The sequence below is a fragment of the Bufo gargarizans genome, chromosome 6, assembly GCF_014858855.1.
Source record: "Bufo gargarizans isolate SCDJY-AF-19 chromosome 6, ASM1485885v1, whole genome shotgun sequence".
NCBI classification, from domain to species: Eukaryota; Metazoa; Chordata; class Amphibia; order Anura; family Bufonidae; genus Bufo; species Bufo gargarizans.
The window spans coordinates 319,532,898-319,555,603 of record NC_058085.1 but is presented as its reverse complement, the minus strand read 5'-3'; the positions used below and the strand labels follow the sequence as shown (position 1 = coordinate 319,555,603).

The 22,706-nt window shown below is 45.9% G+C and overlaps 1 protein-coding gene across 4 annotated transcripts in view; it reads left to right on the top strand.

Annotated features, from left to right (window-relative positions):
* Nucleotides 1-22,335, top strand: part of ZBP1 (Z-DNA binding protein 1) — a 36,178-nt gene extending 13,843 nt beyond the window's left edge. The window contains exons 7-9 of one of the 4 annotated variants that reach the window (XM_044299997.1): nt 4,810-4,944; nt 18,579-18,728; nt 21,842-22,335. In XM_044299997.1, the coding sequence (XP_044155932.1) occupies nt 4,810-4,944; nt 18,579-18,728; nt 21,842-22,008 (452 nt within the window). In that variant the 3' untranslated portion in view covers nt 22,009-22,335. The remainder of the gene's footprint in view (nt 1-4,809; nt 4,945-18,578; nt 18,729-21,841) is intronic. The other 3 variants (XM_044299994.1, XM_044299993.1, XM_044299996.1) reach the window with 3 other exon arrangements.
* The last annotated feature ends 371 nt before the right edge of the window (nt 22,336-22,706 follow it).

Here is a 22,706-nt window from a genome sequence, read left to right as displayed (position 1 = left end):
CCGCCTCCGTGATCCGTGTATCCCGTCCGTAAAAAAAATATGACCTATCCTATTTTTTTGATGGACAACGGTTCACGGACCCATTCAAGTCAATGGGTCCGTGAAAAAACACGGATGCACACAAGATTGGCATCAGTGTCCGTGATCCGTGTCCGTAGGCTACTTTCATACAGACGGATCCAAAGATCCGTCTGCATAAAAGCTTTTTCAGAGCTGAGCTTCAGATCCGACACAGAGGCATTCCCATAGTGATGGGGATGCTTCAAGTTAGAATATACTACGAACTGTGTACATGACTGCCCCCTGCTGCCTGGCAGCACCCGATCTCTTACAGGGGGGTGTGATCCGCACAATTAACCCCTGAGGGGTTAATTGTGCATATCATAGCCCCCTGTAAGAGATCAGGGGCTGCCAGGCAGCAGGGGGCAGCCCCCCTCCCTCCCCAGTTTTAATTTCCTTGGTGGCCAGTGTGCGGCCCCCCCTCCCTCTATTGTATTAATATCATTGGTGGCCAGTGCGGCCCCCCTCCCTTTATTGTATTATCATTGGTGGCCAGTGTGCGCCCCCCCCCCCCCGATCATTGGTGGCAGCGGAGAGTTCCGATCGGAGTCCCAATTTAATCGCCGGTGCTCCGATCGGTAACCATGGCAACCAGGACGCTACTGCAGTCCTGGTTGCCATGGTTACTTAGCAATATTAGAAGCATCATACTTACCTGCTGCGCTGTCTGTGACCGGCTGGGAGCTCCTCCTACTGGTAAGTGACAGATCATTAAGCAATGCGCCGCACAGACCTGTCACTTACCAGTAGGAGGAGCGCCCGGCCGGTCACAGACAGCGCAGCAGGTAAGTATGATGCTTCTAATATTGCTAAGTAACCATGGCAACCAGGACTGCAGTAGCGTCCTGGTTGCCATGGTTACCGATCGGAGCCCCAGCGATTAAACTTGGACTCCGATCGTAACTCTCCGCTGCCACCAATGATGGGGGGGGGGGGAGAGGGGAGGCCGCACACTGGCCACCAATGATAATACAATAGAGGGAGGGAGGGGGGGCCGCACACTGGCCACCAATGATAATTCAATAGAGGGAGGGAGGGGGGGCCGGGGGGGCCACACACTGGCCACCAATGATATTCAAACTGGGGAGGGAGGGGGGTCTGCCCCCTGCTGCCTGGCAGCCCCTGATCTCTTACAGGGGGCTATGATACACACAATTAACCCCCTCAGGTGCAGCACCTGAGGGGTTAATTGTGCGGATCACAGCCCCCTGTAAGAGATCGGGTGCTGCCAGGCAGCAGTCATGTTCACAGTTCGTAGTATATTCTAACTTGAACGCCTTTGTGTTAGAATATACTGTCGGATATGAGTTTTCACAATGTAACTTAAATCCGATGGTATATTCTAACAGAGGCGTTCCCATGGTGATGGGGACGCTTCAAGTTAAAATATACCATCGGATTGGAGAAAACTCCGATCTGATGGTATAATAGGGACTCCTGACTTTACATTGAAAGTCAATGGGGGACGGATTCGCTTGCAATTGCACCGTATTGTGTCAACGTCAAACGGATCCTTCCCCATTGACTTGCATTGTAAGTCAGGACGGATCCGTTTGGCTCCGCACAGCCAGGCGGACACCAAAATGACTTTTTCCTTTATGTCCGTGGATCCTCCAAAAATCAAGGAAGACCCACGGAAGGAAAAACGGACACGGAACTACGGAACCCGTTTTTGCGGACCGCAAAAAAAACGGTCGTGTGCATGAGGCCATAAGCAGATAACTGTTGAAAAGTTGTTTGTACAGATCAAGAAGTGTCATGTATTATTAGGCTAGTTGCCAGTGTGAAAACAGGATTTTAGGATTTTAAAAAATATATATAGATAGTGACATGGAAAATTAAAACTAGCATCTAAAAAATAATTTTGGGAAAGAAAAGGAATCTGTCACCAGCGACCTCCCTATCAAACTGCAAGCATAGACACATAGCTGTGCTTCACCTGATTAAAATGCAGTTTTTCTTGTGTTGATCAGAGGCTCTGTTCCCGAGTTATGATACTTTTTCTTAATATGCAAATTAGGCATTTGGTGCAATGACTATTGCTCTTGTTGCACCCAGGTTCCTCTTTTCTGCGGCTAGCTCCTACCTCGCTGCTTTGCCACTGGCTGGCCTTGTCAATCAAATGTTTCATGAAGCCATATAGGGTATTTTAACAAACTTTATTCAGACACAAACAATATAACAAAGGTTATAAACTGTCATATCTATATATAGCCTACAGGTGGCAGTAAACATGTTAACATGTATAACTCCTAACAGCAGTGAAGGAGGGTCTGGCCACAGAAATGAGTGGAGCTTGGGTGCAACAAGAGCAATAGTGATACCCTTGTTGCACCAAAGATGTAATTTGCATATTAATAAAAAGTATCATAACTCAGGAACATAGCCTGCAATCAACAAAAGAAAAACAGCGCTTTAATCAGGTGAGCCATAGCTATTTTGTGACAGCTCTGCAACATCACGTTTTGGTTATTGGTTTTAATAGGTTGACTACTGGGGGGAGATTAAGTGAGCAACAAGATGGTTCAGATTATAGCAGTATACTGTGTTTGAAACAGTTGTCACTTCCTCAAAGCACCATGGTTTCAAATTTCACATGCATTAAAGGGGTTGTCCGAGTTTTTTTTTTATTCTATGTTTCTAACTAGGCAAATGTAACAGCTTTCCAATTAACTCACTTTATCTCCGGTGGCTGGTTTCTCAGATTTCACTGAGGGTCACATGACCTGTGATGTCAGCTGCTCTCCCTGCTCTGATAATGTTAGTGCACAAGCCTGAGAGATCTGTACACCAGAGATGTCACTGTGCTGGCCACGCCCCCTGCACTGCCAGCTGCTGCTTATTGCTCTCTCCCAGGATTCTTAACCCCTTCAGCTGCACAGACTCAGGGCTGAAGTGTTTACTGTGTAGCTGCAGTCAGTGAGGAGACAAATGCTGGGCACAGGAGCTGAAAGAGAAGTTCTGCAGAGCATTACAGGTAGAGGGAAGATCCTGTGTGTATTAGCAGTGTCATTGTTCAGCTAGGACTTGTAGTTCTATACATACAACATTCTGCTAAGTCTCCCAGCAGGCAGACATGTCACTCAGGGCAGCACTTGTATCCACTCCCTTAGCAGTGTCATTATACAGCTGGGACTTGTAGTTCTACACATACAACATGCTGCTCAGTCTCCCAGCAGGCAGACATGTCACTCAGGGCAGCTCTTGTATTCACTCCCTTAGCAGTGTCATTATACAGCTGGGACTTGTAGTCCTACACATACAACATGCTGCTGAGTCTCCCAGCAGGCAGACATGTGACTCAGGGCAGCACTTGTATCCACTCCCTTAGCAGTGTCATTATACAGCTGGGACTTGTAGTCCTACACATACAGCATGCTGCTGAGTCTCCCAGCAGGCAGACATGTCACCCAGGGCAGCTCTTGTATTCACTCCCTTAGCAGTGTCATTATACAGCTGGGACTTGTAGTCCTACACATACAACATGCTGCTGAGTCTCCCAGCAGGCAGACATGTCACTCATGGCAGCTCTTGTATTCAGTCCCTTAGCAGTGTCATTATACAGCTGGGACTTGTAGTCCTACACATACAACATGCTGCTGAGTCTCCCAGCAGGCAGACATGTCACTCAGGGCAGCTCTTGTATTCACTCCCTTAGCAGTGTCATTATACAGCTGGGACTTGTAGTTCTACACATACAACATGCTGCTGAGTCTCCCAGCAGGCAGACATGTCACCCAGGGCAGACTTAATCACTCCCAAAGCAGGGGGAGGGGCAGAGATTGTTTTTATTGCAAGTAAACAAAGGGCTAGAAGAGAACCAGGGAAATGAGGAAATAGATATTTTTTTGCCTAAAACTTGCTTAGCTTAGTTATATATCGCTGACCATCAGATTTACAGTGCTATCTCTTTTTTTTCCATAACTCGGACAACCCCTTTAACAATAAATATAATATGCTTAAAGGGGTTCTGAATTTTGTTTAAACTGATCATCAGCTTCTGATCGGCGGGGGTCCGACCAACCGGGACCCCCGCCGATCAGCTGTTTGAGAAGACAGCGGTGCTCCAGCAGCGCCGCAGCCTTCTCACTGTTTACTGCTGGCCCAGTGACGTCACGACTAGTATCACTGGCCTGGGAGGGGCTAAGCTTCATTCAAGTGAACAGAGCTTAGCCGCACCCAGGCCAGTGATACTAGTCGTGACATCACTGGGCCAGCGGTAAACAGTGAGAAGGCCGCGGCGCTGCTGGAGCGCCGCTGCCTTCTCAAACAACTGATCGGCGGGGGTCCCGGTTGTCGGACCCCCGCCGATCAGAAGCTGATGATCTATCCAGAGAATAGATCATCAGTTTAAACAAACTGCAGAATCCCTTTAATTTGGTTATGATTAGATTGGTGGATTGCATAGACAACAAAGTCATGAGGGAGTTATGCATTGAAAGGGGAGTTACCCTTTAAGGCTATGTTCACATCACTTTTTTGTTCCATGTTTAATGCACATGACAGATGTTAAATGGATGCCCTAACGGTTACCATACCGTGACAACCATCATCATAGGCTTCCACTGTAAAAAAAATACTTTTTTTTTTGCTGGGCTCTGCAGGATGGAAACGTGTAGTGTACTACTATGCTTTTAAGTCCTTTTTTCCCACGTCTATGTTAAATGTACAGCAAAAACGTTATGCGAACAGCCCCCAAGTCTTACCTATGAAAACTGTCTTTTATAAGACAACTTTTTTTTATTGCAGGATCCCAAATATTGTCTGCACCACTGATTGTAATTAAAAACTACCAGTTTAACATTCAAGGATGCAGCCGTTTCACAGTGGGCGATTCTACGTGGCTTAATAAATGGGATGCAGAGCCAATCAGAGAAGCTAATGGTACATGTCCTGCATTTTAAGACAACATCATACATGATACGGTTAGGACTCGTTCACACAGCAGATTATGTGCATACATTTCAGTGCTGAAATCTATGTGGAATCCTACGATTATTTTCAATTTATATGGCCACAGATTATTTGCACGTGGCTTTCCAAACTGTGTCAGGAAGGGACACGTGTCCTTTTTTTGAGTGGTTTCCCCACGGAAATTGTGGCATGTGTGATTGTGACAGGTGTGTACACACGCATTAGTTCCACTGAATTCAAAATTAGGCTCCATTCAGACGTCCGTAGAATGGGTCCGCATCCGTTACACAATTATCCGGAACAGGTCCGGACCCATTCATTCTCTATGGGGCTGGAAGAGATGCGGAGAGCATACTATGTGCTCTCCGCATTTCTGGAGCGCGCCCCCGATCTTCCGGTCCGCAGCTCCGCAAGAAAATAGAGCATGTCTTATTCTTGTCCGCAATAGGCATTCTTTTGGGGGTGCCGGCCGGGTGCATTGCCTTGGATATCGGCCGTGGATTTTTTCCAGGAGAGAAACATTTGGGGCTGATGTGTATGGGGTAAAACATTGGGGGGAAGAAGGATCAGGCTGATTTGATTATAACATGCCCAATTCTTTTGTTCTCAGTGGAGATAAGCCACTGTCACCAGAGATGTTCAGCCAGCTTTAGATACACCAGTTCATCAGCCAGCTCACATCTGATAAGTTTAGATGCACTGCTGCACACACTATATTATTTCAGTTTCACCTCTGATTTAGGGCTCATGCAGACACAGATCCGCAAAAAACAAACAGGTAGCGTCCGTGTTGCATCCGTTTTTTGGGTGGATCCATTCTAACAATGCCTGTCCTTGTCCTCAAAACGAACATGAATAGGACCATCTCCAATTTTTTTGGCGTAATGGACATGCGGACACGGAATGCACACATTTTTTTTTTTCAAGCCACATTAAAATTATTGGTTCTGTATATGCCAAGGCAGGACCCCACTCCAAACCATGCCTCTACGCCCCAACCACCTTACCACCACCTCGAACCGTTAGAATCCCAACTGCTGACCGTCCGGCCAAACCGCTGCCCGGACAGCCCCCCAAAAGACATAAGAATGTCCCAGGATCCACACCAGGGCTGGTACCGCACCTGCAACAATAAAAACAAGAACACCAAAATACAACTGCCATTAACAACTGTAACGGATCTCCTAGCACCCGACCAGGCACCTCCGTTGATGAGTGCCCCCAGTGCTTCCCGAGGACTCCAAGCACTCCGCTCTACACCAAAACCACCACAGGAGTCAGGAACAGCTCTTACAAGAGTAGTAGTTATAGCCAGGGAAGTATAGCAAATCTTCAGCGTATAGCAATCCCCACACACATCAGACGAGGCTCTATGTTGAATGTAAAACAGGAACTCTTTAATGGGTTATTTTTCAGCCTTTTATGCAGGTCTCCTAGCAAGGGACACTCCCCCTGGGGCCCTTGTAGAAGACTATGACAGTTTATATTTTAGCCAATCACATGCATTTACAGTATTGAAACCTTCCCAGCAATTGTACACAAAAACCCCTTCCCTCTGTCTGTAACGAAATCAACAAAATACAATGAGCATTGTCTTTGACGCAATTAACTAACACACTGGCATTGTCTGAGACGCAATTAACTAACCCACTGGCATTGTCTGAGACGCAATCAACAAAATACAATTACCAAGCATAATGGGCTAACTTAATCACTCACAGACAGAACGCACACATTTTTCCCAACACACAGAAAACACCTCAAAACCCCACACATCCCCATAATGTATACATCCATAGATAGCTCTGATCTGGGTGAACAACATATCCAAAAATCACCCAGATCCGAGCAGGGGTTCCCGAATTCCATGGAAGTCACATTTGGCCGGCCGCAAGCATGGCTTTCCTGCCCAAAACAGTTACACAGATTTGAGCTGTGCAGCCGGTCTGTCTTCTCCTTCAAAGTTAGTATGGGCCATAATCCTGGGGCAAGAGGCTGGCCACCAGGCCCCTCCAAAACCCAGTAGCGAGGTTGGTTTTGCCACAACAACTATCCTCATTATAATACCCCTGCCCCCCAGGCCCCTTAAATTACAGGCAATTCAATCGAATATAGGACCTGAACCGAACAGACTCCCAACGCCCAATCCGTTTAATAATCTCATCGTCCAAACCCCATCGAGGCCGCCTCCGTCGCCGCTCCGATCCTAAAGGAATGGCTAGAGTACCTCATCTGCCTTTACCCTAACTGCTCCAAACATCTTGAAAAAACAGATGCAAACTGAAAACTGACAAAAAGGACCCATCAGCATACCCTAACAGCAGTCTAATCCCCTTCCTCATGTCCGCCCCGAATTTGCGCAAACATTGCACCGGACACATTTCACAACTTAAAATACCGAACAATACCACTCTCCACCCCCTTCCTTCCACATCCGTCATAGACTGACGGATAACAAACTCCCCCCTATCGCAAAATAAATCAACATCATCCCTAAGCAACCCGCCACCTGACTAACCATCGGACAAACCAACTCTCCCAAACGCAACACCTAAAAAAACGCAAAAGAAAAAGCTAGTCTAAACAATCGCTCTTCTGCAAACACTCCTTACCTGTTCGCCTAACCCCGAAAGCAATTTAAACGACACCGGCCTCCTGCTATCCATCCTGGCCCCCAACCAACACCAACCTTTTTAGGCCCTTGTGACCAAAAAGGATTTAGTAAAGTCCGTAATCTTTCCCAATTTAACCCCTTAAGGACCGAGGACGTACCGGTACGCCCTATTTCCCGAGTCCTTAAGGACCGAGGACGTACCGGTACGTCCTGACTTAAAATCTGAATTCCGGCGCCGCGGGGGTTAATCGAAACGGGATTTCGGCTGAAATCATTCAGCCGGCATCCCGTAACAACGCAGGGGGGGGGGTCATTGGACCCCCCCGTATCGGCGATCGCAGAAAACCGCAGGTCAATTCAGACCTGCGGTTTTCTGCGTTTCCGGTCCATTCGGGTGTCCTGTGACCCGATGAACCGGAAAAAGACTGCGATCGGTGGCGTAATTTTACACCACCAATCGCAGTCCGAGGATTTGCAGAGGCGGAGCTGGCCCTGGTGCTGAACGCCGCTGTCCAGGGTGCTGATTGGTGCAGGGGAGAGAGGCGCGAGATTCAAACTTCCTGCGCTCCTCTCTCCCCTCCTCTTCCTGTCCAGCACCCTGACCGTGCAGCATCGTCCAGCACCAGCTCCTGTGTCCCCCTAAATCGGCATCCATCACCCTCCTGCACCCATCGCCACCCAGGTAGGTTAGGGTCAGTGAGGGAGAGGCACCTTTAGGCAGGGATAGAAGGGAAAAGTTAGAAAAAAAAAAAAAAAAAAGCACATTTATTCCAAACTTTTTTTTTTCAACTTTCAGACCCCAGACCCCCCCTGCCACTTGCCCCCCCCCGCATCCCCCCCACCACCAGCCCCCCCCGCATCCCCCCCACCACCAGCCCCCCCCCCCCACCCACCAACCCCCTCCCCCCCCCCCACCAGACCCTTCACTTTTTTTTTTTTTCTGCGTGCGCTGACTGGCCGGCACTTTTTAGCGTCCGTCCACTGTTAGCGCATCGCCCGCCCCACCACCCCACCGACCGCTGATCAGCGTTGAACCGCAGATCAGCAAGTTTGAACTTTTTTTTTTTTTTTTTTCCTAACACTTTTTTTTGCCTGGACTTTTTAGTACGTGAACACCCGTGCCCCCACACACACGCACATAGAATAAAGTTTTACACGCACGCACATACACACGCACACACACACACCCATGGCCCGCCGGGTGTTCTCGGCCGAGGAGGCATATGCCCAGATTGCCTCCGACTCTGAGAGCCCCAGTGAGGATGAGGATGACCCCACGTTCCTTTTGTCATCCGCATCCTCCTCATCATCATCGGATGACGATGAGCCACCAAGGCAGCGGAGACGCCGCCAGGCGGAGCCAGGGGCCACACATGCTAGGGATCCTGTGGCCCACCCTAGTACGAGCCGCCCTGGGGTTCGTACTGGTTTCCCGGCCCACCAAATAAGTTCACCGGAGCCCCCTGCCGATGAACTTAGCTGGTGTCCCCCAGTGGACTTTGAGCCTGAGATTCCGGATTTCGCTGGCAATCCTGGAATCCAGATTCCCACAGTGGGGTTTACTGAAATAGACTTTTTTAGTTTTTTTTTCAGTAACCCACTGGTGAATTTGATGGTGGAGCAGACGAATCTGTACGCCCAACAGTTCGTCGCTCAAAACCCAGGCTCAGTTTTGGCTAGACCCGGTGGCTGGACGCCGGTCAGTGCAGCCGAAATGAGGACATTTTGGGGCCTCGTGCTGCATATGGGTCTAGTCCAAAAACCCAGTGTCAGGCAATACTGGAGTGGGGACGTCCTGTACCAGACCCCACTGTACAGTATGGTCATGACACGTCACCGGTTTGAGGCCATCCGGAAATGTCTGCATTATTCCGATAATGCAGCATGTCCACCCCGAGGTGATCCTGCCTATGACCGGCTGTACAAGATACGGCCGGTCATCGATCACTTTGGGGCCACATTTCAGCAGGCCTACGTACCTGGAAGGGAGGTCGCGGTTGATGAGTCTCTCGTTGCGTTCAAGGGGAGACTCAGTTTCCGCCAATACATTCCCACAAAGCGGGCGAGGTATGGCGTGAAGCTATACAAAATTTGTGAGAGTACCTCAGGGTACACTTACAAATTTCGTGTGTACGAGGGGCGAGATTCCCGGATTCAACCACCAGAATGTCCCCCCACTCTGGGTGTTACCGGGAAACTCGTGTGGGACCTTATGTACCCACTGCTGGATAAGGGTTACCACTTGTACGTGGACAACTTTTATACCAGCATTCCCTTGTTCAGGTCCCTTGCCGCCAGATCCACGTTCGCTTGTGGGACCGTGCGGAAAAATCAACGCGGCCTCCCTGCCTACCCCCTCCAGGTACCTATCCCCAGGGGTGAGACCCGTGCACTTACCAGTGGAAACCTGTTGCTGGTCAGGTATAAGGACAAGAGGGATGTCCTTATGCTGTCCACAATCCACGGTAACAGCACCACCCCAGTCCCTGTGCGAGGTACCGCGGCAACGGTCCTCAAGCCCGATTGTATCGTCGACTACAATCGGTATATGGGAGGAGTTGATCTCTCTGATCAAGTCCTCACGCCATATAACGCCATGCGCAAAACCCGGGCATGGTACAAAAAAGTTGCGGTCTACATGGTGCAGGTTGCCATGTACAACTCTTTTGTACTATCCCGAAGCGCTGGCAGCACAGGGACATTCCTCCAATTCTATGAGGCAGTCCTCAAAGACCTGATCTTTTCGGACCGGGAAAGAGCAGGCCGGAGTACCTCGGGAACTGGAGGCGCCCGGATCGTCCCTGGCCAACACTTTCCAGGTGTGGTCCCCCATACTGGAAAGAAGGGACGAACCCAAAAAAAGTGCAGAGTGTGTCACAAGAGGGGGATACGGAAGGACACCACAACTCAATGTGACACGTGCCCCGATCATCCGGGCCTCTGCATTATCGATTGCTTCAGGGAGTATCACACTTCCATGGAGTACTAAATTTTTATAATCCCCAACAGTTCACTAGAGAACATAAAACACTATGGCTCTCAGACTTTGGAGACACGAAAACAATTTTTCTTTCCCCAAAAAATATTAGTTTTAGTGCAGGCATCCTCAAACTGCGGCCCTCCAGATGTTGTAAAACTATAACTCCCAGCATGCCCAGACAACCTACAGCCATCATCAGGGCATGGTGGGAATTGTAGTTTTACATCATCTGGAGGGCCGCAGTTTTAGGATGCCTGCTTAGTGTCTCCAAAGTCTGAGAGCCATACATATTGGGCATCGTCGCGTGCGTAAAAGTCGTCGCTATAAAAATAACTTTTTACCAAACGCCTCGGATGAACGGTGTTAAAAATATAAAATAAAAACGGTGCCAAAACACCTATTTTTGGGCAAAATTTAAATTTAAATCCATTTTGCCGGTAATAAAGCAAGGGTTAACAGCCAAACAAAACTAAACATTTATTGCCCCAATTCTGTAGTTTGCAGAAACACCCCATATGTGGTCGTAAATGGCTATATAGCCGCACGGCAGGGCATAGAACGAAGGGAACTCCATATGGTTTCTGGAAGGCAGATTTTGATGGACAGTTTTTTTTTTTACACCATGTCCCATTAGAAGCCCCCCCTGATGTAGCCTAGACTAGAAACTCCAAAAAAGTGACCCCATCTAAGAAACTACACCCCTCAAGGTATTCAAAAATTACTTTACAAACTATGTTAACCCTTTAGGTGTTCCACAAAACTAAATAGCGAATGTAGAAACAATTTTAGAATTAAATTTTTTTGTTACATTGCCTCAAAAAAGAGTAATATAGAGCAACCAAAAATCTAATTTACCCCAAAAATTGTCCCAAAACAACAACCACCTTATCCCGTAGTTTCCTAGATGGGGTCACTTTTATGGAGTTTCTACTCTAGGGGTGCATCAGGGGGCTTGAAAGGGTACATGGTGTAAATAAACCAGTCCAGCAAAATCTGCCTTCCAAAAACCGTATGGCGTTCCCCTTCTTCTATGTCCTGCCGTTTAGCCAAACAGTAGTTTACGACCACATTTGGGGTGTTTTTGCAAACTACAGAATCAGGGCAACCCATTTTGAGTGTTGTTTGGCAGTTAACCCTTGTTTTACTCCTGGAAAAAATTGATTATATTGGAAAATTTTCCAAAAAATAGAAATTTCAAAATTGTTTCTCCATCTGCCATTAACTCTTGTGGAACACCTAAAGGGTTAACAAAGTTTGTAAACCCAGTTTTGAATACCTTGAGGGGTGTACTTTCTTAGATGGAGTCACTTTTTTGAAATTTCTATTCTAGGGGTGCAACAGGGGGCTTCAAATGGGACATGGTATAAACAAAACCAGTCCTGCAAAATCTGCCTTCCAAAACCCATATGGTGTTCCCCTCCTTCTATGTGCTACCGTTCGGCCAAACAGTAGTTTACGACCACATATGGGGTGTTTTTGCAAACTACAGAATCAGGGCAACCCATTTTGAGTGTTGTTTGGCAGTTAACCCTTGTTTTACTCCTGGAAAAAATTGATTATATTGGAAAATTTTCCAAAAAATAGAAATTTCAAAATTGTTTCTCCATCTGCCATTAACTCTTGTGGAACACCTAAAGGGTTAACAAAGTTTGTAAACCCAGTTTTGAATACCTTGAGGGGTGTACTTTCTTAGATGGAGTCACTTTTTTGAAATTTCTATTCTAGGGGTGCAACAGGGGGCTTCAAATGGGACATGGTATAAACAAAACCAGTCCTGCAAAATCTGCCTTCCAAAACCCATATGGTGTTCCCCTCCTTCTATGTGCTACCGTTCGGCCAAACAGTAGTTTACGACCACATATGGGGTGTTTTTGCAAACTACAGAATCAGGGCAACCCATTTTGAGTGTTGTTTGGCAGTTAACCCTTGTTTTACTCCTGGAAAAAATTGATTATATTGGAAAATTTTCCAAAAAATAGAAATTTCAAAATTGTTTCTCCATCTGCCATTAACTCTTGTGGAACACCTAAAGGGTTAACAAAGTTTGTAAACCCAGTTTTGAATACCTTGAGGGGTGTACTTTCTTAGATGGAGTCACTTTTTTGAAATTTCTATTCTAGGGGTGCAACAGGGGGCTTCAAATGGGACATGGTATAAACAAAACCAGTCCTGCAAAATCTGCCTTCCAAAACCCATATGGTGTTCCCCTCCTTCTATGTGCTACCGTTCGGCCAAACAGTAGTTTACGACCACATATGGGGTGTTTTTGCAAACTACAGAATCAGGGCAACCCATTTTGAGTGTTGTTTGGCAGTTAACCCTTGTTTTACTCCTGGAAAAAATTGATTATATTGGAAAATTTTCCAAAAAATAGAAATTTCAAAATTGTTTCTCCATCTGCCATTAACTCTTGTGGAACACCTAAAGGGTTAACAAAGTTTGTAAACCCAGTTTTGAATACCTTGAGGGGTGTACTTTCTTAGATGGAGTCACTTTTTTGAAATTTCTATTCTAGGGGTGCAACAGGGGGCTTCAAATGGGACATGGTATAAACAAAACCAGTCCTGCAAAATCTGCCTTCCAAAACCCATATGGTGTTCCCCTCCTTCTATGTGCTACCGTTCGGCCAAACAGTAGTTTACGACCACATATGGGGTGTTTCTGCAAACTACAGAATCAGGGCAACCCATTTTGAGTGTTGTTTGGCAGTTAACCCTTGTTTTACTCCTGGAAAAAATTGATTATATTGGAAAATTTTCCAAAAAATAGAAATTTCAAAATTGTTTCTCCATCTGCCATCAACTCTTGTGGAAGACCTAAAGGGTTAATAACGTTTGAAAAAACAGTTTTGAATACCTTGAGGGGTGTAGTTTCTAGAATGGGGTCATTTTTGGGAGGTTTCTATTATCTAAGCCTCACAATATGACTGCAAACCTGAACTGGTCCATAAAAAGTGGGATTTTGAAGATTTCTCAAAAATTTCAAAATTTGCTTCTAAACTTCTAAGCCTTGTAACATCCCCAAAAAATAAAATATCATTCCCAAAATGCTACAAACATGAAGTAGACATATGGGGAATGTAAAGTCATCACAATTTTTGGGGGTATTACTATGTATTACAGAAGTAGAGAAACTGAAACTTTGAAATTTGCTAATTTTTCAAAATTTTTGGTAAAAAATGTATTTTTTTATGCAAAAAAATTAACTTTTTTGACCCAATTTTAGCAGTGTCATGAAGTACAATATGTGACGAAAAAACAATCTCAGAACGGCCTGGGTAAGTCGAAGCGTTTTAAAGTTATGAGCACTTAAAGTGACACTGGTCAGATTTGCAAAAAATGGCCTGGTCCTTAAGGTGAAAATGAGCCTGGTCCTTAAGGGGTTAAAATGCCAACCCAGCTATGCAGCCATTCATTTTCAGCACCGACCACCCTTCCTCCCTACAATGCCCTACGAACAGCAACAGCGGAACTTCCAAATCCCCATTCCCAACACCCAGCCTTCTTCACCGTTCCTCCCAGTACCCCTACGCCTTGACATACAGTGGATATAAAAAGTCTACACACCCCTGTTAAAATATGGTTGCATAAGTGTGCACACCCTTAAACTAATACTTTGTTGAAGCACCTTTTTATTTTATTACAGCACTCAGTCTTTTTAGGTATGAGTCTATCAGCATGGCACATTTTGACTGGGCAAGATTTGCCCACTCTTCTTTGCAAAAACACTCCAAATCTGTCAGATTGCAAGGGCATCTCCTGTGCACAGTCCTCTTCAGATCACCCCACAGATTTTCAATCGGATTCAGGTTTGGGCTCTGGCTGGGCCATTCCAAAACTTTAATCTTCTTCTGGTGAAGCCATTCCATTGTTGATTTAGATGTATGCTTTGGGTTGTTGTCATGCTGAAAGATGAAGTTCCTCTTCATGTTCAGCTTTCTAGCAGAAGCCTGAATGTTTTGTGCCAATATTGACTGGTATTTGGAACTGTTCATAATTCCCTCTAGCTTAACTAAGGCCCCAGTTCCAGCTGAAGAAAAACAGCCCAAAGCTCACAATCGAACGAGTTCAATACCTCACCCATGAATAGCGAGCGACCGTTATACTTTTTCAAAAAGGAACTTCAAACTTGCAAGTCCTCTCTCAATTCTCTACCCAAGCGAATGTAGTGATGTGGTGAAATAACACCGCCCGCCGTCATCCCCACTAACCTCCTACAAAAAACACTCCCCATGGGCATAATACGGCACGCAAAATTAAGTTTCCCCAGGAGTGACTGAAGCTCGCGCAATTTCAACTTTTTTAAACAAGTCGCCCTGCCCACCTCTCCTTTCAGATCCTCCAACTTGTCCTTCGGCAATATACACTCCATTCCAATGGTATCAATGACAATCCCCAGAAAACTTAATTCTGTAACCAGCCCTACCATCTTTTCCATTGCCAATGGGATCCCAAACATCGTAATCAGCGTATCCAGTAATAATGCACACACTCTCGAATCCAGAGGACCGATTTAAAGGAAATCGTCTAAATAGTGAATGATACATTCACAACCAGACGAATCCACCACCGCCCACTCTAAAAACGAACAAAACGCTTCAAAGTATGCGCATTCCATTGGCAAAAACCTATCTACAAAAAATCTCCCGTCCCCAAAACACCCCAATAAATGCAAACAATCCGGATGTACTGGCAGTAACCTAAAAGCCGCCACGATGTCAGTCTTTGCTAGCAATGCCCCCTTGCCACACTTCTTAACCCACGTAACTGCCGCGTCAAAGGAGGTGTAGTCCACGGAACACAAGGCCAGATCAATACCATCATTGACCGACATTCCCTTTGGAAAAGAAACTCGCAAATTCAAAAACGCAACCTCCTTACTAAGTTTCTCCGCCACTACTCACGGATGTTCTCCGGCCGACCTCAAATTTATTTATTAACACCGCCTCCCTGGGAACAAACGGTATTCAAAAACCCAATGAACCCCCCCCCCCCCCCTGCAACAACGCTGCCCCCTCTTTATCCGGATATCTACCTAGGAATGGCTCCATCCTTTTCCAGATGGACCACCCTCCCTTTTTGTCTATTACGCCTAAAGCACCGCGCCGCTCCATGAGATCCCCCACATGTAGAGCATTCGTGCTTAAATTTGCACTTGGCTCCAAATTTACAGTTCCCATCATTGAATGAGAAGCATAGGCCTTTTGCAGACAAAACAGCGACACTGGATTGGCCCCCACTTCCCGACTCCCCCTCACCTAATGGGCGCAGTCACCTTCAGCCACAAAGCTATATCTTTGTAGTCCCACCTCATCTCTGGACGTACCGCTTTTCTCTGCCTGAACTGCTCGTCGTATCGCAGCCATGCTATCCCCCCATATACCCGATATGCCTCCAGATAAAACAACGCCGAACAGCACTCCGGCGCCTTCTCCTATATCACACTCGCTAATATCGCAACCGCCTGCAGCCAGTTCTGAAAAGTATGCGGTATCAGACGATGTCTACGCTTCTCCTCCTCCTCTTCTTTACCCTTTTCCTTCCTATCCAGGTTAAACTTATGCAATGGGAGGAAAGAAAATATTTCTACATATTCACCCTTCCAAATACACTCCCTTACCTCCTGCTTTAAATGAGCCACCAACAGACCCTCAAAACAGACATATACCTCAGCTCTTGCTTTATCATCCAGCCGTACCATTTCTTCCTCCGCCACCCCCCCACTTGCGTTTGCACCGATGCCACATTACTCCCTAACCCTACACTACCTCTTTGACCCATATTAGACCCCCCCAGGGCCCCCTGTCACCCCCCACGCTGGTAACGGGGATATCCCACCATACCCCAACCTGCTATAAGCCCGCCAAAATCCCCAACAGCTGCCCTAAGCCCCTACCTAAATCCACCGGGGGCCCACGACTCCCCCCCTCCACTAACCACCGCTACCTGCACTAAGGGTCCCCAAGAAATCTCACCTGGCTGCCTGGGTGCTGTGACTCCATCAGCCGAAGATCCGGAATCCAGGTGTCCAGTCTTCAGTGCTGCTTTTCCAGCTTCTGACCCGACCTCATCCAGACACTGTACCCTGGCTGCACTCCAGCCAGGGAAGTTAAGGCTGTTCTCCCTGGCGGCAGACTGGCAGATGGTGATGGGGGCCTGCTGCACAACTCCACCGGCACCACAGCAGCCCTGTGTCTCTCTAGGCCTTGATCATGCTGGGGGGTACCTTCCTCCCCAGAAAATGGGAAGGTGCCCACCGTTCCAGGTCCCGCTCCCATGCCGCATTCGAATGAAGAAGGTGACTGGGCCCAGCCACCTCGTGGGCTCCGCCAGCAGGTTGGATTCCTCCCACGCCGAGGGGTGCGGGAGGAGGCTTTCCCCACCGCGGAGGGTCCTCTAAAGGGCTCAGTCATTGGCGCTGAGCCCGAGGAGGGGAGGACTGCGGGCTAAAGTGTGCCGGCGGCCTAGTCCGCCGCGGCTGGGACACCGTGGGCTGAGGCGGGAAAGGAAGCCTCAGCCGCCCCCCTGAAGAGATGCTGCAGCTGCACCTGGACCAAGCCTGGACCCCGAACCTCCGCAGCCGCCTGTTGGTGTCCTCCAATTGCTCCATCAGTAAGTGTTTCCAACAGCGTGGTCTCCTTAACTCTTTTCTCCTCACCTAAAACGGCACCTTGCCCCCTCAAACCTTTTTCATCCTTTACTGCTCAACCTATCCCTACCTCCGGGGTATCCCTGAGCCAAAACCCCATCACGCTGGCCCCCCCCTAAAGCTCTGCTCCCAGTCCGGCCATAACTTTACAGCCGGAGCAGTGGTAGTCTCTGGCGTATCCAAGGGGTGGGGGGTGGGGCAGCAGGGCAGCAGGGCAATTCCACCCCCCCCCCCCCAGAAATTATATAGTGAGAGAGAGTTGAGAGGGCTTGCGATCGCCCACATACATTACTCACATGATATCCGAATCAAGTAGTCACTGCGCAGAGCACACTGACTGTCTGGTGCTTATAGAACAGACTATTTTCTGTCCGCCGCCACAAAATCTGGAAGTGCCCCTCCCGAAACCAGGCCCTGGATCTGCCACTGGTGGTAGTGGCCCTGATGAGATGTTGCTAAGTCATGGTGTCCTACCTTAAGCCGTCTCTCTCTGGGGTTCAATGCAGGGTGAATTGTTGAACAAAAAGCTTCTTTCTTTACTGAGTGCAAAAACAGATAGCAACACACTTAACAGCAGTTCATACAAAATGCAATTTCTCTCCACCCAGATGGTGGGGTATGGTGACTGGAAATGCAGCCAAGATGAAACTGATGAAACTTTCTAGCTGATGCTGTCTCTCTCTGGATTTGTTTCCCTATGGCTTTACTGGCACCTTTGGCTGTAGGTGTCCGCCGTATGATGCAGGCTTCTAGCTACACCTGTCCTGAACATGTTACCCACCACTTTGCAATGGAATCGTGATAGCTTGGTCATTTGATTACTCTTCTGACTCTTATACACCATAGCTTGCAATTCCTGTGTGGCCTACCCTGCAGTCTCCTTGGGGCAATTACATCTTCCGAGGTGAGCCCCTCCACTGGCCTGGAGGAGATGGACCTGGTCCATCTGGCCTGGAGGACCGGGAGATGGATCGCATACTCCCACACTCTACATTCTTAGACTGATTCCCCCTAGTTCAGCCCCACCCTTGGCAGGAAGTCAGACCAGTCTATTCTTACCAAGAGGGGAGGAATGCAATGGTAAGTTGCATTCTTGTTACCAAACATTGCCAACAGTACTCCATCTTCTGATGAACAAGGTGCATTACTTGAAAGGTAATATAGCATGAAAATTACAAAGCATTACATTGCATGACAAACTAATTTACTACAATTAGTTTGTCATGTAATGTAACCTGCAGCCAATGTAACCACCAGGTCTGACAGACACAAATAATTTGTAGGAAATGTTTTCTTTGTGCTAATATTGTAACTATATAATATTTACCAAAGCCGCTAGTAAATTATTAGTCTATTGGGCAGGAGATATTAATTTCCAATATGAATATCGTGATCCAGACATCACAGCGCATGAGGCGGAGCAAGAACAAGACTCAGCGCTTGGCCAAAGTCAACAATCCAGAGACAATTTAATCAGTGAATTGAGTCTCTTAAGCACTGATGAAGACGAGGGTAAGTGACAGTTGTGTTGCTTTGTGTCAAAAACCTGAATTCATAGTACAGTCCTGATCAAAAGTTTAAGACCACTTGAAAAATGGCAAAAAATCTTATTTTACATTGTTGGATCCTAACAAGGTTCCAAGTAGAGCTTCAACATGCAACAAGAAGAAATGAGAGTGAGACAAAACATTTTTTGAGCATTCAATTAATTGAAAATAACAATTAAACTGAAACAGGCTGTTTTTCGGCTGATCCAAATTTTAGGACTACATGCCTTTAAAAGGCCAAATCTGTGCACAGATGTGGATTCATTGTCATTTTCTGTCAGGTAGTCACACGTTGTGATGGCAAAGGCAAAAAACTCTCCCTTTTTTGAACGTGGTCGGGTTGTTGAACTGCATAAACAGGGTCTCTCACAGTGCGCCATCGCTGCTGAGGTGGGACGCAGTAAGACAGTCATTTGGAATTTCTTTAATGATCCTGAGGGTTATGGAAGAAAAAAAGTCAAGTGGAAGACCCAAAAAAATTTCAGCAGCACTGAGCCGGAGGATCCAATTGGCTGTCCGTCAAGACACTGGACGATCCTCGACCCAAATTAAGGCCCTTACTGGTGCTGACTGCAGCCCTATAACCATCAGACGGCATCTGAGACTGAAGGGCTTCAAAAACAAAAAAACGTCTTCAAAGACCTCGTCTCCTTGAACGCCACAGAACTGCTCGTTTGGACTTTGCAAAACAGCACGAAACATGGGACATTCAAAGGTGGAAGAAAATTTTATTCTCTGATGAGAAATGTAACCTTGATGGTCCTGATGGTTTCCAACGTTACTGGCATGACAAGCAGATCCCACCTGAGATGTTTTCTACGCGCCACAGTGGAGGGGTGCCATAATGGTCTGGGGTGCTTTTTCCTTCAGTGGAACAATGGAGCTTCAGGAAGTGCAGAGGCATCAAACGGCCGCTGGCTATGTCCAGATGTTGCAGAGAGCATTCCTCATGACTGAGGGCCCTCGTCAGTGTGGTAACGACTGGGTTTTTCAACAGGACAACGCTACAGTACACAATGCCCGCAGGACAAGGGACTTCTTCCAGGAGAATAACATCACTCTTTTGGCCCATCCTGCGTGTTCCCCTGATCTAAATCCAATTGAGAACCTTTGGGGATGGATGGCAAGGGAAGTTTACAAAAATGGACAACAGTTCCAAACAGTAGATGGCCTTCGTGCGGCCGTCTTCACCACTTGGAGAAATGTTCCCACTCACCTGATGGAAACACTTGCATCAAGCATGCCGAAACTAATTTTTGAAGTGATAAACAGTAAAGGCGGAGCTACTCATTACTGAGTTCATGTTTGGAAGTTGGATTTCTGTTTTGGGGGGGTTTAGTTTTTATTTGGAGGTGTGGTCCTAAACTTTTGATCAGCTGAAAAACAGCCTGTTTCAGTTTATTCATTATTTTCATTAAATTGAATGCTCAAAAAATGTTTGGTCCCACTTCCATTTCTTCTTGTTGCATGTTGAAGCTCTACTTGGAACCTTGTTAAGATCCAGCCATGCTAAATATGATTTGTTTTGCCATTTTTCAAGTGGTCTTAAACTTTTGATCAGGACTGTATAAAATAATTTATTAGTATTCCTATTCCTGGGAAAGCTGGGTAACAACCAATAAAGATCTCACTGAGGCAGTGACCAACTTTCGAAAAAATCATAAAAGCTAAATCTGTACTTTCTTTAGAACAATGGGGCAGATTTACTAATCCTTTAGATGGCGTATGCTGGCTATGTGGTGCAGGGACAGACAGTTTTGTCTAACTTTTTACCAACTATTCGTTGACCGACTTTAAGACAGAATTTTATGCCAGAACTGAGGCACAATTTTGGCACCAAATTTCCACTCTTAGGCCATATCTTTTCATGTGAAGCTCCACCGTTTCCTGCTAAGTTTCACCCCTTTTACAGAAAGCTGGAAAAAGTTGTAGAATCCTTAGTTGGGCCAATTTGCACAAATTTTTTTTTTTTTTTTTTTACAGATTCTAGGCGCAGACACATTAATACATCTGGGTCAATAAGTGTACAAAATTTGTTTACATTCCCTCATTTATTTTCGGGACAGTAGAGCCTCAGATGGTTGCCCTTACGTATTTGCTAATGTTAGTGACATCGACATATCAACATAAGAGTACCTACCTAATTAGCAGCAAAACATGTCAATTTAACAATAACCTTATGTTCTGTATAATAATAGTAGCAGCCATTTCAGCATTCATATAACCTCCCTATGTTCTATAGAATAGCAGACATATTAGCATCTATGTTAGAGAACTACAAGCTTTTTTTTTTTTTTTTTTTACAGTATCAGCCACAATAGTGCCCATTTAATAGTACATCTTTATCATGTATTTAACAGTATTAACTGTGATAGCATTCATATAATTGTACCTCCACATCTTATTCTTTATAACCGTGTCAGCCATAGAAGCATCCATATAATAGTATTATATAGAACATAAGACGGTACTATCAGTCATATTTGTGTCCATATAACCATACCAACTTTTCAGACAACATATGTAATGTCCATTATAGCATCCATATAATACATTACTATGTCCTATACAATAGTATTGTCCAAATTAGTATCCATATAATAGTAGTACCTCCTTATGTTTTTATAACAGTATCCATTTTAGTAATGGATATATATATCAGTCATATTTGTCTCCATAGAACCATACCTCCTTATCAGCCAAACTGGTGTCCATATGTAATGGACATTTTAGCATCTATATAATAGTACATCCCTTTGTTCTATAAATATCATCTAAATTAGCATCTGTATAATAGTAGTACCTCCTTATGTTATTTTAAAGCAGTATCAGTCTTAGTAGTGTAAATATACTGTAACAGTGCCTCCTTATCAACCATATTGGTGCCTTGATAACAGTAATAGCTGTACTGTCATCCATATAATACTGTGCATATCAGTGTACTGTTCTGTATGATTGCCAAAATTGCTGAGTGCTCTCATAACTACATTATTGGGCATTGTGATGTGACCCCTTTTCAAGTTGCTCCTGTTCTGGGCCCTGGTAAAGTATATTAATACACAATAATTTTTTTTCCAGGATCCCTCAGTGCACCTTGTACCTCCTCCCCTATGTCCTCTAGACACTACAATCAAGCCTTAAATTACTCAGGGATTTGTGATGCACTTGAAAATGTGACCCTAGACGACCAGGACAATGGCGAACAGTGTGCAGATATCACCTTGGCAGAACAGCTCCTCACATGAACCCTCCACCTGTTTCTGCTGCACACTAAGAGTTCTGTCAAGGACTACATGACCATATGACCAGCTGCTACGTCAGTGCCTACTGATGCCTTATTACCTCCTAATAGCAATACATTTTTAGATATTTTCATTAGAAACATTTGTCAATTGTTTACAGTAAATTTATGGTTTTACATTGATGGGCGACCCCATAGTCTCCTTAGTTGGATGAGATCTCATCGAAACCCTATTCACTTTAATGGAGTTGGGCTGCAATACCAGACGAAACCCATTTAGGAAGAAAGATGCCATGTTTTTCCATACAAAATCTTTATTGTTCTCTCTTGGGAAAACTGAGTAAAAAATAATACGGTTGATTACAATTCCTGCATCGATAGTCACTTTTCCACATTCCTGTCTGACAAGGTATTCTGGCATACCGTCTTCATAAATATCGTCATTGTGTTTCAACAACCTTAATGCAGTGCAGAAAAAGTCTTCTCACCCCTGGCCGGACATTTGATTAACTGTACAGTACTTTTAGGGAGCAAAGTCTTAATTGGGGAGAAGTGATATTTATAATGCAGAGGTCTTTAATGGAACTGCCACCTCTGTATCCCCTATAGCTACACCCTTGGACCTCTATAAGCCCAACATGCCTCAATCAATAGAACATTTGAGTATACTGCCACCAAGAAGAAGAAGATATACAGTGGACA